The sequence below is a fragment of the Lipotes vexillifer genome, unplaced genomic scaffold (assembly GCF_000442215.2).
Source record: "Lipotes vexillifer unplaced genomic scaffold, Lipotes_vexillifer_v1.1 scaffold189, whole genome shotgun sequence".
NCBI classification, from domain to species: Eukaryota; Metazoa; Chordata; class Mammalia; order Artiodactyla; family Lipotidae; genus Lipotes; species Lipotes vexillifer.
The window spans coordinates 3,922,978-3,941,630 of NW_006785816.1; the positions used below are offsets into that span (position 1 = coordinate 3,922,978).

The following is an 18,653-nucleotide window of genomic DNA, read 5'->3' on the forward strand; positions in this document are numbered from 1 at the left end:
GGGGAAGCTTCAGACCGATGGAGGAGGGCACAGCAACAGGGGTGCAGAGGGCAAAGCGGAGAGATTCCCGCACGGAGGATCGGTGCCGACCAGCACTCATTAGCCCGAGAGGCTTGTCTGCTCACCCGCTGGGGCGGGCGGGGGCTGGGAGCTGAGGCTCGGGCTTTGGTCAGATCCCAGGGAGAGGACTGGGGTTGGCGGTGTGAACACAGCCTGAAGCGGGCTAGTGCACCACAGCTAGCCAAGAGGGAGTCCAGGAAAATGTCTGGACCTGCCTAAGAGAGAAGAGACCATTGTTTCGGGGTGCGTGAGGAGAGGGGGTACAGAGCACTGCCTAAACTATCTCCAGAGACGGCGGCACGAGCCACGGCTATCAGTGCAGACATCAGAGATGGGCATTTAAACGCTAAGGCTGCTGCTACAGCCACCAAGAAGCCTGTGTGCAAGCACAGGTCACTCGCCACACCTCGCCTCCAGGGAGCCTGTGCAGCCCTCCACTGCCAGGGTCCCGTGATCCAGGGACAGCTTCCCCAGGAGAACGCCTCAGGCTGGTGCAACGTAACAGGCTGGTGCAATGTCACGCCAGCCTGTGCAGCCCACAGGCTCAACCCGTACTCTGTACCCTTCCCTCCCCCGCGGCCTGAGTGAGCCAGAGCCCCCTAATCAGCTGCTACTTTAACCCCGTCCTGTCTGAGCAAAGAACAGATGCCCTCAGGAGACATACACGCAAATCCAAAGCTGAACCCCAGGAGCTGTGTGAACAGAGAGAACGGGAAATCTCTCCCAGCAACCTCAGGAGCAGCAGATTAAATCTCCACAATCAACTTGATGTACCCTGCAACTGTGGAGTACATGAATAGACAACGAATCATCCTAAAATTGAGGCGGTGGACTTTGGGAGCAACGATATATATATATTTTTCCTCTTTTTCTTTCTGTGAGTGTGTACATGTATGCTTCTTTGTATGATTTTGTCTGTACAGCTTTGCTTTTACCATTTGTCCTATGGTTCTGTCTGTCCATTTTGTTTTTTTTTTAGTATAGTTTTTAGTGCTTGTTATCATTGGTGGATTTGTTTTCTGGTTTGGCTACTCTCTTCTTTCCTTCCTTTTTATTTTCTTTTTAATTTTTAATTTTTAATAATTATTTTTTATTTTAATAACCTTATTTTATTTTTTTCTTTCTTAATTTCTTTTTTGTCCCTTTTCTTCTGAAAAGGGCTGTGTTGCTGACAGGGACTCAGGGCTCCAGCCAGGTGTCAGGCCTGTGACACTGAGGTGGGAGAGCTGAGTTCAGGACACTGGACCACCAGAGAACTCCTGGCTCCACATAATATCAAATGGCAAAAGCTCTCCCAGAGATCTCCACCTCAATGCTAAGACCCAGCTCCACTCAATGACCAGAGAGCTACAGGGTTGGACACCCTATGCCAAACAACTAGCAAGACAGGAACACAACCCCACCCATTAGCAGTGAGGCTGCCTAAAATCATAATAAGGTCACAGACACCCCAAAACACACTACCAGACACGGTCCTGCCCACCAGAAAGACAAGATCCAGCCTCATCCACCAGAACACAGGCACTAGTCCCCTCCACCAGGAAGCCTACAAAACCCACTAAACCAACCTTAGCTACTTGGGGTGGACACCAAAAACAACGGGAACTACAAACCTGCAGCCTGCGAAAAGCAGACCCCAAACACAGTATGTTAAGCAAAATGAGAAGACAGAGAACCACACAGCAGATGAAGGAGCAAGGTAAAAACCCACCAGGCCAAACAAATGAAGAGGAAATAGGCAGTCTACCTGAAAAAGAATTCAAAGTAATGATAGTAAAGATAATCCAAAATCTTGAAAATAGAATGGAGAAAATACAAGAAACGTTTAACAAGGAACTAGAAGAACTAAAGAGCAAACAAACAATGATGAACAACACAATAAATGAAATTAAAAATTCTCTAGAAGGAATCAGTACCAGAATAACTGAGGTAGAAGAACGGATAAATGACCTGGAAGATAAGATAGTGGGAATAACTACTGCAGAGGAGAATAAAGAAAAAGAATGAAAATAATTGAGGACAGTCTCAGAGACATCTGGGACAACTATTAAACGCATCAACATTCGAATTATAGAGGTCCGAGAAGAAGAAGAGAAAAAGAAAGGTTCTGAGAAAATATTTGGATAAATTAGAGTTGAAAACTTCCCTAATATGGGAAAGGAAATAGTTAATCAAGTCCAGGAAGCACAGAGATTCCCATACAGGATAAATCCAAGGAGAAACATGCCAGGACACATATTAATCAAACTACCAAAAATGAAATACAAACAAATAATATTAAAAGCAGCAAGGGAAAAATAACATACAAGGGAATGTGCATAAGGTTAACAGCTGATCTTTCAGCAGAAACTCTGCAAGCCAGAAGGGAGTGGCAGGACATACTGAAAGTGATGAAAGGGGAAGACCTACCCCCAAGATTACTCTACCCAGCAAGGATCTCATTCAGATTCAGCGGAGAAATTAAAAACTTTACAGACAAGCAAAAGCTAAGAGAATTCAGCACCACCAAACCAGCTTTACCACAAATGCTAAAGGAACTACTCTACACAGGAAACATAAGAGAAGGAAAAGGTCTACAAAAACAAACCCAAAACAATTAACAAAATGCTAATAGGAATATACATATCGATAACTACCTTAAATGTAAATGGATTAAATGCTCCAACCAAAAGACATAGATTGGCTGAATGGATACAAAAACAAGACCTGTATATATGCTGTCTACAAGAGACCCACAACAGACCAAGGGACACACAGACTGAAAGTGAGGGGATGTAAAAAGATATTCCATGCAAATGGAAACCAAAAGAAAGCTGGAGCAGCAATTCTCATATCAGACAAAATAGGCTTTAAAATAAAGACTATTACAAGAGACAAAGAAGGACACTACATAATGATCAAGGGATCAATCCAAGAAGAAGATATAACAATTGTAAATATTTATGCACCCAACATAGGAGCACCTCAATACATAAGGCAAATGTTAACAGCCATAAAAGGGGAAATCGACAGTAACACAATCATAGTAGAGGACTTTACACCCCACTTTCACCGACAGATCAACCAAAATGAAAATGATATTAAAGGAAACACAAGCTTTAAATGATACATTAAACAAGATGGACTTAATTGATATTTATAGGACATTCCACCCAAAACAACAGAATACACTTTCTTCTCAAGTGCACACACAGAACATTCTCCAGGATAGATCATATCTTGGGTCACAAATCAAGCCTTGGTAAACTTAAGAAAACTGAAATCATAACAAGTATCTTTTCCAACCACAATGCTGTAAGAGTAAATATCAATTACAGGAAAAAATCTGTAAAAAATACAAACACATGGAGGCTAAACAATACAGTACTTAATGACCAAGAGATCAATGAAGAAATCAAAGAGGAAATCAAAAATACCTAGAAACAAATGACAATGAAAACACGATGGCCCGAAACCTAAGGGATGCAGCAAAAGCAGTTCTAAGAGGGAAGTTTACAGCAATACAATCCTACCTCAAGAAACAAGGAACACCTCAAATAAACAACCTACCCTTACACCTAAAGCAATTAGAGAAAGAAGAAGAACAAGAAAAAACCCAAAGTTAGCAGAAGGAAAGAAATCATAAAGATCAGATCAGAGCTAAAGGAAAAAAAAATGAAGGAAACAATAGCAAAGATCAATAAAAATAAAAGCTGTTTCTTTGAGAAGATAAACAAAATTGATAAACCAATAGCCAGACTCATCAAGAAAAAAAGGGAGAAGACTCAAATCAATAGAATCAGAAATGAAAGAGGAGAAGTAACAACTGACACTGCAGAAATACAAAGGATCATGAGAGATTACTACAAGCAACAATATGCCAATAAAATGGACAACCTGGAAGAAATGGACAAATTCTTAGAAATGCACACCTGCCAAGACTGAATCAGGAAGAAATAGAAAATATGAGCAGACCAATCACAAGCACTGAAATTGAGACTGTGATTAAAAATCTTCCAACAAATAAAAGCCCAGGACCAGATGGCTTCACAGGCGAATTCTATCAAACATTTAGAGAAGAGCTAACACCTATCCTTTCCTTCTCAAACTCTTCCAAAATATAGTAGAGGGAGGAACACTCCAAACTGATTCTACAAGGCCACCATCACCCAGATACCAAAACCACAAAAAGATGTCACAAAGAAAGAAAACTACAGGCCAATATCACTGATGAACATAGATGCAAAAATCCTCAACAAAATACTAGCAAACAGAATCCAAAAGCACATTAAAAGGATCATACACCATGATCAAGTGGGGTTTATACAAGGAATGCAAGTATTCTTCAGTATATGCAAATCAATCAACGTGATACACCATATTAACAAATTGAAGGAGAAAAACCATATGATCATCTCAATAGATGCAGAAAATCTTTCGACAAAATTCAACACCCATTTATGATAAAAAACCCTAGAGAAAGTAGGCATAGAGGGAACTTACCTCAGCATAGTAAAGGCCATATATGACAAACTCACAGCCAACATCATTCTCAATGGTGAAAAACTGAAACCATTTGCTCTAAGATCAGGAACAAGACAAGGCTGGCCACTCTCACCACTATTATTCAACATAGTTTTAGAAGTTTTAGCCAGAGGAATCAGAGAAGAAAAAGAAATAAAAGGAATCCAAATCTGAAGAGAAGAAGTAAAGCTGTCACTGTTTGCAGATGACATGATACTATACATAGAGAATCCTAAAGATTCTACCAGAAAACTACTAGAGCTAATCAATGAATTTGGTAAACTAGCAGGATGCAAAATTAATGCACAAAAATCTCTGGCATTCCTATGCTCTAAGAATGAAAAATCTGAAAGAGAAATGAAGGAAACACTCTCATTTACCACTGCAACAAAAAGAATAAAATACCTAGGAATAAACCTGCCTAAGGAGGCAAAAGACTTGTACTCAGAAAACTATAAAACACTGATTAAAGAAATCAAAGATGACATAAACACATGGAGTAATATACTATGTTCTTGGATGGGAAGAATCAATATTATGAAAATGACTATACTACCCAAAGCAATCTACAGATTCAATGCAATCCTTATCAAACTACCAATGGCATTTTTCACAGAACTAGAACAAAAAATTTCACAATTTGTATGGAAACACAAAAGACCCTGAATGGCCAAAGCAATCTTGAGAAAGAAAAACGGAGCTGCAGGAATCAGGCTCCTGGACTTCAGACTATACTATGAAGCTACAGTAATCAAGAGAGTATGGTACTGGCACAAAAACAGAAATATAGATCAATGGAACAGGATAGAAAGCCCAGAAATAAACCCACGCACATATGGTCACCTTATTTTTGATAAAGGAGGCAAAAATATACAATGGAGAAAAGACAGCCTCTTTGATAAGTGATGCTGGGAAAACTGGACAGCTACATGTAAAAGAATGTAATTAGAACACTCCCTAACACCATACACAAAAATAAACTCAAAATGGATTACAGACCTAAATGGAAGGCCAGACACCATAAAAGTTGTAAAGGAAAACATAGGCAGAACACTCTATGACATAAATCACAGCAAGATCCTTTTTGACCCAGCTCCGAGAGAAATGGAAATAAAAACAAAAATAAACAAATGGGACCTAATGAAACTTAAAAGCTTTTGCACAGCAAAGAAAATCATAAACAAGACGAAAAGACAACCCTCAGAATGGGAGGAAATATTTGCAAATGAAGCAACCGACAAAGGATTCATCTCTGAAATTTACAAGCAGCTTATGCAGCTCAACATCAAAAACAACAAACAACCCAATCCAAAAATGGGCAGAAGACCTAAACAGACATTTCTCCAAAGAAGATATACAGATTGCCAACAAACACATGAAAGAATGCTCAACATCACTAATCATTACAGAAATGCAAATCAAAACTACAATGAGGTATCACCTCACACCAGTCAGAATGGCCATCATCAAAAAATCTACAAACAATACATGCTGGAGAGGGTGTGGAAAAAAGGGAACCCTCTTGCACTTTTGGTGGGAATGTAAATTGATATAGCCCCTATGGAGAACAGTATGAAGGTTCCTTAAAAAACTAAAAATAGAACTATCATACAACCCAGCAATCCCAATACTGGGCATATACCCTGAGAAAACCATAATTCAAAAAGTGTCATGTACCACAATGTTCATTTCAGCTCTATTTACAATAGCCAGGACATGGAAGCAACCAAAGTGTCCACCGACAGATGAATGGATAAAGAAGATGTGGCACATATATACAATGGAATATTACTCAGCCATAAGAAGAAACAAAATTGAGTTACTTGTAGTTAGGTGGATGGACCTAGAGTCTGTCATACAGAGTGAAGTAAATCAGAAAGAGTAAAACAAATACTGTATGCTAACATATATGGAATCTAAAAAAAAGAAAAAGAAAAATGTGGTTCTGAAGAACATAGGGGCAGGACAGGAATAAAGATACAGATGTAGAAAATGGACTTGAGGACATGGGGAGGGGGAAGGGTAAGGTGGGACAAAGTGAGAGAGTGGCATGGACATATATACACTACCAGTTGTAAAACAGATAGCTAGTGGGAAGCAGCCACATAGCACAGGGAGATCAGCTCAGTGCTTTGTGACCACCTAGAGAGGTGGCATAGGGAGAGTGGGAGGGAGATGCAAGAGAGAGGAGATATGGGGATGTACGTATATGTATAGCTGATTCACTTTGTTATAAAGCAGAAACTAACACACCATTGTAAATACTCCAATAAAGACGTTAACAAAAAAATAACTAAGTTGGAATAACTGGCTATACAATGTGGAAAAACAAAATTATATCTCTACCTGTCATTTTCAACAAAAATGAATTCCAGGGCCAAGGACTTTAGGAACAGCAGAGTAAGGACCTGCAAAAATCCACTCTTCCATAAGCAAATATAATACTGGTAAATTTTTTCAAAATCAACTCTTTTAGAACTCTGGAAATTAGTTTTGCAAAAACTCAAGAAGTGTTTATTTAAGAAATATGGCTAACTTGGTAAGAACAGTGAGCTCTGTGGCATTTCAACTTGCCCTAATCCATCCCCTCTGTGCAATTTTGTGGAAACTTTGAAAACCAACAGCATCACAACCACGATATCTGTGAAAAACAGTAGCCCAGCAACAGCTGGAGGAAGTAGAACAGTGTGGTGCCCCCCCAAATTCCCACTCCAGTGAACTGACAATATCTTATCCATCAGGATACTTGCTGAAAAGCTCCATTCCCATGGTTTGGCTTTATTTGACCTGACTCAGAGATTGCTCTTACAAACAGCCTTAGACCCAGGGCATTTGTTGAAAACTACCAGCAGCAACACTGCAGCTATGTGCAGCAGCCTAGCCAACTTGAGGTAACAAGAGGCTAACCAAAACACTTTAAAAGGAAAAACTGGGAAATGAGATATTCACTGGGTCTTTGAAAGACTCCAACACATTCCTGGGACTCCAGAAGGCCCGGCACACATGTTGGAATGTGCACATACCACGGAAAGACCTAAAAGAGCCTAATCTCTCGTCTCTGGCCAACCTTGAGGCAATGTTCAAGCAGCAATTGAAGGCTAAGGCTTGTAAACTACTTCCTTGAGCACTGAAGACATCCTCTCACCCATATGTACACACCCACAGCCCCTCAGCAAAGGCTGGGAAACTCTGTGCCAGGCATTTAAAGAAATCTCTATCTAATCATTAGTTACCACTAAACTAACTGAGCAGAGGCTTCAGTGACTTCAGAGACAAAGAATACAGACTTTACAGTAATTAATTAATCCAGGAAACTCATTAAACAAATAAACAGCGAATATAACAAGTCCGGAAAGGAGTGGAAATCTGATTTCCAGAGTTGCCCCAATATTATTTCAACAACAACAAAAAATACAACACATGCAAAGAAACAGGACAGTATATCCCATACTCAGAAAACACAGCATTCAATAGAAACTGTCCATGAGGAAGCTCACATTTTGAACTTATGAGACAAAGATTTTTAATTATGTGAAGTTACTGTAAATATATTTAAGGAACTAAAGGAAATGATGTCTAAAGAATTAAAGGAGGGCTTCCCTGGTGGCACAGTGGTTGAGCGTCTGCCTGCCGATGCAGGGGACACGGGTTCGTGCCCCGGTCCAGGAAGATCCCACATGCCACGGAGTGGCTAGGCCCGTGAGCCATGGCCGCTGAGCCTGTGCATCTGGAGCCTGTGCTCCGCAATGGGAGAGGCCACAACAGTGAGAGGCCCGTGTAACGCAAAAAAAAAAGAGAATTAAAGGAAAATATGAGAAGGTATGAGAATCATGTCTCACCAAACAAAGAATATCAATAAGGAGATACAAATTATACAAAATGAACCAAATAGAAATTCTGAAGCTCCAAGTATGATTTCTGAAATGAAAAATTCATTAGATGGTCCTAACAGCAGATGTGAATTAGAAAAAAAATCAACAAATGTAAAGGCAGGTTAATTAAGATCATCCAGTCCGAGGAACAGAAAGCAATAAATAGAGCTTCAAAGACCTATATGACATCAACAAGCTTACTAACATGGGGGTCCCAAGGGGAAAGGATAGAGAGGAAGGAGCTAAATAAATATTTAACAAAACAATGGTCCAAACTTCCTAAACTTGATTAAAAACATTAATCTACATATCCAAGAAGCTCCACAAATTCCAAGCAAGATAAACTCAAAGATATGACCACCTAAACACATCATAAGTCAAACTGGCAAAAGCCAAAGGTAAAGCAAATGTTGAAAGTAGCAAGAGAAAATCAATTCAACATGTACAAATGGTCCTCAATAAGGTTAACAGTTGGTTTCACATCAGAAACCATGCAGACATGAAGCCAGTGGGATGACATATTCAAATTGTAAAAGAAAAAGACTGTCAACCAGTAATTCTATATCCAGCAAAACTACCCTTTAAACAGAAGAAAAGTTATTCCTAGGTAAACAAAAACTTAGAGAACTTGTTGCTAGCAGACCTTTTCTATGAGAGATACTAAAGGGATTCCATCAGGCTGAAATGCAAGGACACTAGAGAGTAACTTAAATCCAAACAGAGAAAAAAAGAGCACCGGTAAAGGTAACTCTCTATATAAATACAAAAGACATTATAAACATATTTTTGATTGTATTATCTTCTTCTATCTGATTTTAAAATGCATACATCAATAATTATATTACTTGCTGACAGGCTGATAACATATGCAGATGTAATATGTATGAAATAACAGTATAAAGGTATGGGGTGGGAATAGAGGAATACTGAAGGAAAGTTTTTGTATATTGTTAAAATTATGCTGGCATTAACTTAAACTAGATTTTTAAAATTTAAGATGGTATCTGTAATCCTAGAGTAACCACTTAGAAAATTATTCAGGAAAACACAGTAAAGGAACAACAAAAGAATTAAAATAGTATACTAGACAATATTTCACACAAAAGAAGGCAGTAATGGAGAAACAGAAGAACAAAAAAAGATAAAAGATATAGAAAACACAAAGTGTTAGATGACAATCCTTTATGAGTAATTATGCTAATGGTAAATAGAATAAACACGCCAATCAAAAGGCAGATTATTTGAATGTATTAAAAAAATATGATCCAACTGTATGCATTCTACAACAGAAACACTTCAGATTCAAAGACACAAATAGGGTGAAAGTAAAAGAATGGAAAAAGATATGTCACGCAAAAAAAAAAAAAAGACATTAGACTGAAAAAAACTATTTCTAAGTACATAAAAGAAAAAGGATGTATAGTTGACCCTTGAACAACATGGGTCTGAACTGCACTGGCCCATTTATACTTGAACATGGGTTTAAACTTAGTGTGCATAAGTGGACCCAGGCAGTTCAAACTCATGTTGTTTAAGGGTCAACTGTACAAGATCCGTGGTTGGTTGCATCTGCAGATGTAAGGATATGGAGGACTAACTATGGGACTTGAGCATCTGCAGATTTTGGTATCCTTGGCAGGCCTCAGAACCAATCCCCCATGGATATCAAGGGATGACTGTGTACATAATACATATATATAAAAGAAAAAGGATGTATACTCATATGTAAATATACATATATTCATATGTATATATAAATTCAAACTTCACAGGGTATGAATTCCAGAAGTCTAGTGACATGAGAAAAAGATCAAATTCATTAATCAGGCAAATACAACTTAAAACAAAGAGATATTGTTTATTACCAACAATGCAGTGGCAAAAATGTTTAAGTTTTATAGCCTTCATATTCCACTGGTCTGGAGAGACAGTGGTACAACCACTTTGGAGGACAATTCAGAAATATCCCTAAGACATTATGACCTGCATTTCTGTATGACCTTTGTTTCTGTGTACACACACTTAAAAAACCCTTGCCTGTGTATATAAGATATGAACAAAGATGTTCACTAAAGTTCCCTACTGAAAACTTTGGAAACAACCAAATGACCATCAAAAGGGGAATGGCTAAAGAATATGCATAACTTCATAAAATACAATAATCAAAAGTAGTTCAAAACGAATTACATTGTATGTATCTATATGCATATAATCTTGAAACATTACTACATGGAGAAAAAATTACCAAGTAAGAGGTGTGATATAATTAACATAAAAATTCATATAAGGTAATACTCTATTCTTTAATACAGGAAAAAAACCTATATATATATGTATAAATATATGGAAAAGATCTGGAAGAATGCACTCCAAACTCCTAACAGATTATAGACTAATGGTCAAAGGGGGTTTTATCTGTAATACTCTAATTCTTTAAAAAGAATATATTAATATATGAGTTGTATAATTTAGAAAATACTTAAAATGTACAAATTTTCTAACTGGAATATTGGTAATATCCTATGACTCTCTGGAAAGATCTCTGGATATATTTTCCACGCTACCAAGTATTGATATGATTTCCATCACATTCCTTCACATGTGATGGAAATCATAACAACATCTTCCATATTTTATTTTTGGCAAAAGTATAATCAGAAAATTATAATAATTCTATAGTGGTACTCTACAGTGGTATTACTGAGAAAAAAGGTTTTAAGAGCATTATATCTCCGTTTTCTTTTATTACCCAGCACTTCTAATGAAAAGAAAGCAAATACTTGGTATCAAAATCAATCTAAATGAAATTTAAAAGATTACTATTTTTGGCTGTGCTATTAAAAGAAAACTAATATTGGAACTGTAATTTGATAAAAGAATATACATACATGTGCAAATGTCAAAAGTCTGATATTGTATCCTAATTGAAAGAATAAAAAGTTTTCCAGAATAGAAGAAAAGATTCAGTACCATTAATGCTTTACTTTCCTGGTTTAAATTATTAGTGAATCCTCCAGAGAATATTTAAATGTTATGCCCACATGTTAAGAAATTTGAGTAAGAAGGAAAGTAATAAAGAGCTGGAAAATAAGTGCATTCCTAAGCTTGATATAAATAATTTTGGCTTACCCCTCTATGATAATAAATTTAAAAATCATATTTCACAATGATAATTCTACTTTAAATATTTATAGATAAGTCTATAAATTCAAGTCTATAAATTCTACCATTCAATAGTAGTTCTTCCAAGTTATCAGGATTTCGAGCAAGCTGTAGGATCAAAGCAGAACCCCGAACCTTGTCAGGAATATCTTCATATAATAACTCAATGTACTCATCCATGTCATTAATGTTAGCAACTTCATCAATCTGAAACAAAGGAAGAGGAAGGAAGTACTCTAAAAGAATAATGCTCAACAGAGCCAATGTCAAAGGAATGGTATTCTGTGATCAATAAACTGCCCTTGATAGTAAGAGACAAGTTTTCAAAGGACTTACAGTTGCCATATTTTTGTAGAGGGGGAAATTAGACCTTTGGGTGATAGGACTCCTGAGTGAAAGTAGTCATAAACCATGTGATAAAATGGGACGTACATAAACTCTAAAACTGGCCTATTTATATTGATAAAGTATCTTAAATGTAACACAAAATAGTATCTACCATAATAAATTAAACATACTTTAAAACATAGTACAATAAGAACATTTAAAACATTTCACAACTTAGTTATCAAAATAAATTATGTCTAAAAGACACATCCAATAATTTTTGCCTTTATTAAATACTGATTTTCTACCTTTTTCAGGTACTTTAAGTTCAACCATTTTTAAAAATTCCGCATTTGTTTAATGTGATTGTAAAAAGCAATACCTTAGAATCAATTCTCTATTAGATAAAAATACAGCCTTACCTCCATTCCTTCAAAAGGAGGTGGATCTTTAGGCTTGCTTGATTTTTCTTTTTTTTCTGTAAAAAGATTTTTTTCTTATGAGAAGAACAATGTTTTTAGGTTTCTGGGTAATTTTTATTTTCAGCAACTGAGTTTAATTCTAGGTAAGTTGGGGATCTTCAAATGGGTAATTTATGAAATAACCTTTTTTCCAATGTATAAAAAATGTTCATCTATAATGCATTTGTTCTAATAAGGATATCACGGAGAATATAATAAAATCTATAAATAATCTCTAAGTTATGTCAGGTAGCAATTTAAACTTCCTCTTTGGCTAACATTTTAGGTATGTAAGTAGCCAGACTTGCCAACAAGAAGCAAAATACTCCATTTTGAGTTTTCTTTCTTTTCCTAATTCACATTTAAGAATAGGAAAATCAATAAGGCAAAGAAAAACTCATGAGTTGAGTAATATAAAAACTAAAATAAAAATTAACGAAAAGGAAAAGAAATAACTTGGATAAAGTTAAAAAGCTAAAATACAGTTGCTGATTTTTTAAACAAAATTAGGATCATAAATTAAAAGGCAAATGTTTAATATTTGTGTTAATTTAATCCTAACTTGTTCCCAAATGAATTAAAGAGGTATTCAAAGGTGTTGAACACAACTTTGAGTCATTTTTTATGTTGAATTATTTGATTCATAGCAGAACTTCATTTTGTAAAAAAAAATTATCAAAAATGCTTCACTGCTCTGATCTGCATCAAAAACCTAAGCAATGAATGTACATTAAAATAAGTTTAAGTAGTATCAAATTTTTGATTCTATAATTAGCAAATGTTTTACATATAATAGGAATTAGCCCTGATTGTTTTCAGAGGAAGGTAGCCGTTATGGACAAAGTTATGTTTTCTTTTTTTTTTTAAAGTCCTTATTTTTTTTTTAATTAATTTATTTATTTATGCTGTGTTGTGTCTTCATTTCTGTGCAAGGGCTTTCTCTAGTTGTGGCAAGCGGGGGCCACTCTTCATCGCGGTGTGCGGGCCTCTATCGTGGCCTCTCTTGTTGCAGAGCACAGGCTCCAGACGCGCAGGCTCAGTAGTTGTGGCTCACGGGCCCAGTTGCTCTGCGGCATGTGGGATCCTCCCAGACCAGGGCTCGAACCCGTGTCTCCTGCATTAGCAGGCAGATTCTCAACCACTGAGCCACCAGGGAAGCCCAAAGTTATGTTTTCTTAACAGCTAGATTTTTCCTTAAACAGATAATTTACTATGACAGTGATTTTAATTAAGCAAAGAAAAAAAAATACTTATGGTAAAGAATCACATAATCAAATAACTATTATTGTTTTATTTCAACCACTTTTAGGGCTAGGTTTCTGGCTTTGAAATAGTGAATATCAAGTAAAAAAGAAAGAAAATAGAATAGTTTTAAGAAATAAGTGTACATATACTATAGTATAGCATTTCACATATGCCTCCAAACATTAATATCCATATAGAGAAACATATTGATTTGAATTAATTTATCTACTTATGATAACATGAAAATTTCCTCATATTCCTCTAATTTCTGGGGAAGGAGGTGAGAAGACTGATTTACTCTGAAAACTCAGTGAAAGGGTTTTCATTTGTTTAAAGATATTTTATTACAAATGCCCTCAGAATTATATTAATTTAGCATTAGGAAAGATCAATTTTAACTATATTGTACAACCTACAATAAGTACACACACATCTTAAAGGAGCATAGCATTTATTTTTCTCACTTACTTATTGAAGCTATCTCTCATCATTTAGTAACATTGTTAACAGGAATATTGTATCAAAAAAGTTAATAAAAATTTTGATAATATTTTCCTTGTAGCACTTATTATTAATAATTAATAGGGATACACTGAGTGCCAGCTATGTAGTTGGAAACAATCAAATTCAAAATGCTCATTTTTGCTTTTAAATAAATTCACAGCTATTCAATTCATTCAACACATATATATTGATCATATAAAGTGTGTTAGATACTATATACAGTGCCAATTAATAAAAGTATATATTAGGCACAAGGCATTTTATTTGCTGTGGATGGAGAGAGAAGACTGGTTAATCTGAAAAAAGTCCAAATGAATTTTCTCTTTCATTTTTCTATTTAATACAATCAAAATTTAAGTATAAGTTATTTCAAGGGTACCATATTTCAGAATTCACCAATGATAAAAGAGAGATATATGTAAACTTAATGAGTACTATGAAATGGAAGAACTAACCATTGAATAATCTGAGATGACTTTCCATTCAAATGTCTGTACTCTCGTTTTGTTTTGGGTTTGGATTATTCAAAAATGTCTTCTATAAATAATCAACTGCTTAGCTCTAATATTTTAATGGCTTGGTTCTTTTATGAGGTAATTAAAGACAGACCAATAGTAACAACAGAAACATTTAGGAATGAAAAGGTAATGTTTTCCTAACAAAGATTCACAAAACTTATGCATATGACATATATTTTAACATTTAAATAAGAAATCCAAATTATCAATTAAAGGTCAACAAAAAATTTAGAAAATATAAATCTAGTTGCTGGGGTAGAGAAAACAGGTTTTCTGCTCCCCATTTTCTCCTTTTATTATTCTAGAATCAATATGGTATTTGCTTTTTTACTCTTTATTTCAGCACATGTGTACACACACAGTATGAAATAGATAATTTGGGAAGCATCTAACATAAAGCCTGGCATGTAGGAAACTAGTATGTTTCTTTATTATTTCATTCACTTACTTAGAGCACTGGCAAAAGAAAACTCACCATTCAAATATCAAAAGTACAAACTATAGTCAAACAACTGCATTAAAAAGTTAGGAATTCTTCTGCTTACCTTTTCCTGACACTGAATCACGGCGGTTCTGGAGATAGTACAACAGCTGTTCTACCTCATTTAGCTTTGAGGGATGAATGAGTTTACATTCTTCAACCACCTTTCGTGCCAGGGAAGTTATATCTGTGTTGGCATTTAGACTCTTAAGACGAATGCTGCAGGCATATCAGAATTTTCCAACTCAGGTATTATTAAAGTGAGTGATAACTTAAACAATACTTCTTTTAAATAATTTACAAAACATTTAAATGTACCTAACATAGTCTCTTTTAGTAAAATATAATGAAGTATTATATACAATTAGGCTTAGAAAAAAATGCAAAGCAATGATTTCCCTTGAGCTAGACAAATAACAAAAGGAATGGTAAAATCTACATCTGACTCTTCTAGGCAGGATAGCATATCCAGAGAGCTTGTTTTTAAAGTCTTTCTGATATCACATGAAGTTTTTAGCTATTATTAGATGTGAAAATCCAAACTGCCAAAAATAAATCATTTTCTTGACCATATTCACAGTCATTTTCTTTTCAGTTGGGGCAAGACACAATATTAATATATTCGGATTCGGTTGTTCTGATGGAAATTATATAGAAGACACAAGAAAAAAAAGTAGGATGCATTTTAAGATCTATATGAGTAATGCTGAGGAACAAATAAATATAGTTATACCTGTTAGTACATTAAAAAGAAAGACAAAACAGGTTCTCCCTCCTTTTTAATTTAATCCAGGAGATTCACTGGAAGGTCAATAAGAAAAGGTTGTTCAAAATCTGGAAACAACTACCAATTTACATGGATTCATGGCACCAAAGAAAGCTATAAGGACATAAAATTAGGTTCAGGGTGAAGACTCAAACTGGTGGCAAAAGATTCTTGCAAAGCCGATGCATTCATGCAAAGCTTAGATTCAAAAAGAGAAACATAAGAAAGCAGCCACTATGTTGAAATACTTCTTAGTGAAGATGGCCAATTTTTGGAGACACTCAAGGTATTAGAGGCAACAGGGACAGAGACCTCAGAAAAGTGTCCTGCACTTAGCATCTGTGAAATCATTATTCAGATACAGATGATCTCTCCTGAAACAAGTCTAGTAAAGTGATTTGAATACTGTTCACAGCTTTATAGTCATCCTCGAATCTGGTCCTCTTGGGATCCATAAGCTACCTAATAGCCTTTAATAAATTCCTTTTATGCTTGAATTTTCTAGAGTGGCTTCTAATGTCTGTAACAAGAACCCTAGCAATACTCTGTCCCTTTAATTTTTCTCTAATTTATTTGGCTGTTTAAGTTCCTACCCTTTAAATCTTTTAAACTGTTGAATATTTTTGTATAACTTTAGCTGCACATCAGAAAGCAGAGATATAAAGGAGAGTCCATTCAGAGAAAAACTCTCAAAAGACATCTCCACGTTTAATTTTAACAAGGAACTGGGAAATCTTGAGTTTCCATAAATCCGATTGAGAAGAAGCACAACAGAAACTCTATAAACATGTATTTTTGAAATTTTCCTACTAGTTTTTTTTAGAGCAGTTTTAGGTTTACAGAAAATCTGTGCTGAAAGTACAGAGTTACCATATATGTCCCCACTACCCTCCCCCAGTACAGTTTCTTCTATTATTACCATCTTGTGATAGTGTGGTAACTTTGTCACAATTGATGAATCACTATTGATATATTATTAACTAAAGTCTACAGTTTACATTGGGGTTCACTCTTTGTATTGTATAGTTCTGTGCACTTGGACAAATGCATAATTTCATGTATCCACCATTAAAGTAGCATACAAAATAGTTTTGCTACCCTAAAAATGCCCTGTGCTCCACATATTCTCCCCTCCCACCCCCAAACTCCTGACAACTTCTAGATGGTCATACAGTTGGAATCATACAGTATATAGCTTTTCCAGTCTGGCTTCTTTCATTTAGCAATATTCATTTAGGTTCCTCTGTGTCTTTTAATAGCTTGATGGTTGATTTCTTTTTAGTGCTGAATAGTACTTGACTATATGGATGCAACAGTTTGTTTACCCATTTGCCTACTGAAGGATATCTTGGTTGCTTACAATTGTTGACAGTTATAAATAAAGCTGCTATAAACATTCATGTGTAGGTTTCTGTGTGGAAATACATTTTCAACTCATTTGGGTTAATATCTAGGAGCACAACTGTTGGATCATATGGTAAGTGTATGTTTAGCTTTGTAAGAAACTGCCAAAATGACTTGCAAAGTAGCTGTACCATTTTGTATTTCCACCAGCAATGAATGAGTTCCTGTTGCTCTACATCCTCACCAGCATCTGGCGCTATCAGTATTTTAGACTTTACACATTTTAATAGATGTGCAGTAGTATCTTGATTTAATAAAGCAGATTTTTTCTATCTTTTTTTAGGTTTATTTTCTACCAATATATAGTAGCAGTCTGATTCATCATCTTCTTTCCATCCAAGTAATAGAAAGATTCTCTTCTGTTAGTGTGTACATCTCTCTCCTAAATCCTTCCCTTGTTAAAAGAGACAAAGAAAAAATATGTAGGACTAGAATTTTTAGAAAATGTCAGCTGTATGTTTACTGATTATTTCTAAAATAAAAAAATAGGACCCCTTCATTAGGCAGCCCATGCCTATTAGTAATACCAAAAACTCATACCAAAAAATGCCCGTATTGGGCTTCCCTGGTGGCGCAGTGTTTGAGAATCTACCTGCTAATGCAGGGGACACAGGTTTGAGCCCTGGTCTGGGAGGATCCCACATGCCACAGAGCAACTAGGCCCGTGAGCCACAACTACTGAGCCTGCGCATCTGGACCCTGTGCTCCGCAACAAGAGAAGCCGCGATAGTCAGAGGCCCGTGCACTGCGATGAAGAGTGGCCCCCACTTGCGACAACTAGAGAAAGCCCTTGCACAGAAACGAAGACCCAACACAGCAAAAATAAATAAGTTTTAAAAATGCCCATATTATTTTTGGACCATAACCATAGATTTCTCATAATGAAATGTTCAGAAAACTGGGACTCTGTTGAAGGTGAGCTTATACATTCCTTTATCCGATAAGGGAGAATGAAATACATGTCTTCTGGACCTGAGCCATAGCACTGACTACCACAATTTAATGACAGTTTCATTTCACACCTATCTCAATCTATGAGTGTCCCCCTCAAAACCTTCACCCCCAGCTGCCACCATTGATAAATCCTCTTGAACTAGCAACAAACCATATTCTCCTTTTGGTCCCACAATATGATTCCTCTGCAAACCTTGAGCAGCCAGGTTGAATACCACAAAGTTGGGTCACAGAGGTTTTTCCCATACTGATGTTTAAATCCACTTACACTAGCCAGTTGGTAGTAACTCTTTCCAGGTGGCTGACTCTAGTGAATGTACCCCTTGTCTAGAAAGCCTACAGATTTTCAAACAATAACAACATTCTCACTTAATTTTTTTTTTTTTTTTTTTTTTC

General features: G+C 36.0%; 1 protein-coding gene across 2 annotated transcripts in view; it reads right to left on the reverse strand.

The window, feature by feature from the left end:
- KIFAP3 (kinesin associated protein 3) overlaps positions 1–18,653 on the reverse strand; it is a 162,509-nt gene that overhangs the window by 126,084 nt on the left and 17,772 nt on the right. For both annotated transcript variants that reach the window (XM_007458132.1, XM_007458133.1), the window contains 3 exons: positions 15,198–15,352; positions 12,347–12,402; positions 11,663–11,804 (listed from right to left, as the gene is read on the reverse strand). In XM_007458132.1, the coding sequence (XP_007458194.1) occupies positions 11,663–11,804; positions 12,347–12,402; positions 15,198–15,352 (353 nt within the window). The remainder of the gene's footprint in view (positions 1–11,662; positions 11,805–12,346; positions 12,403–15,197; positions 15,353–18,653) is intronic.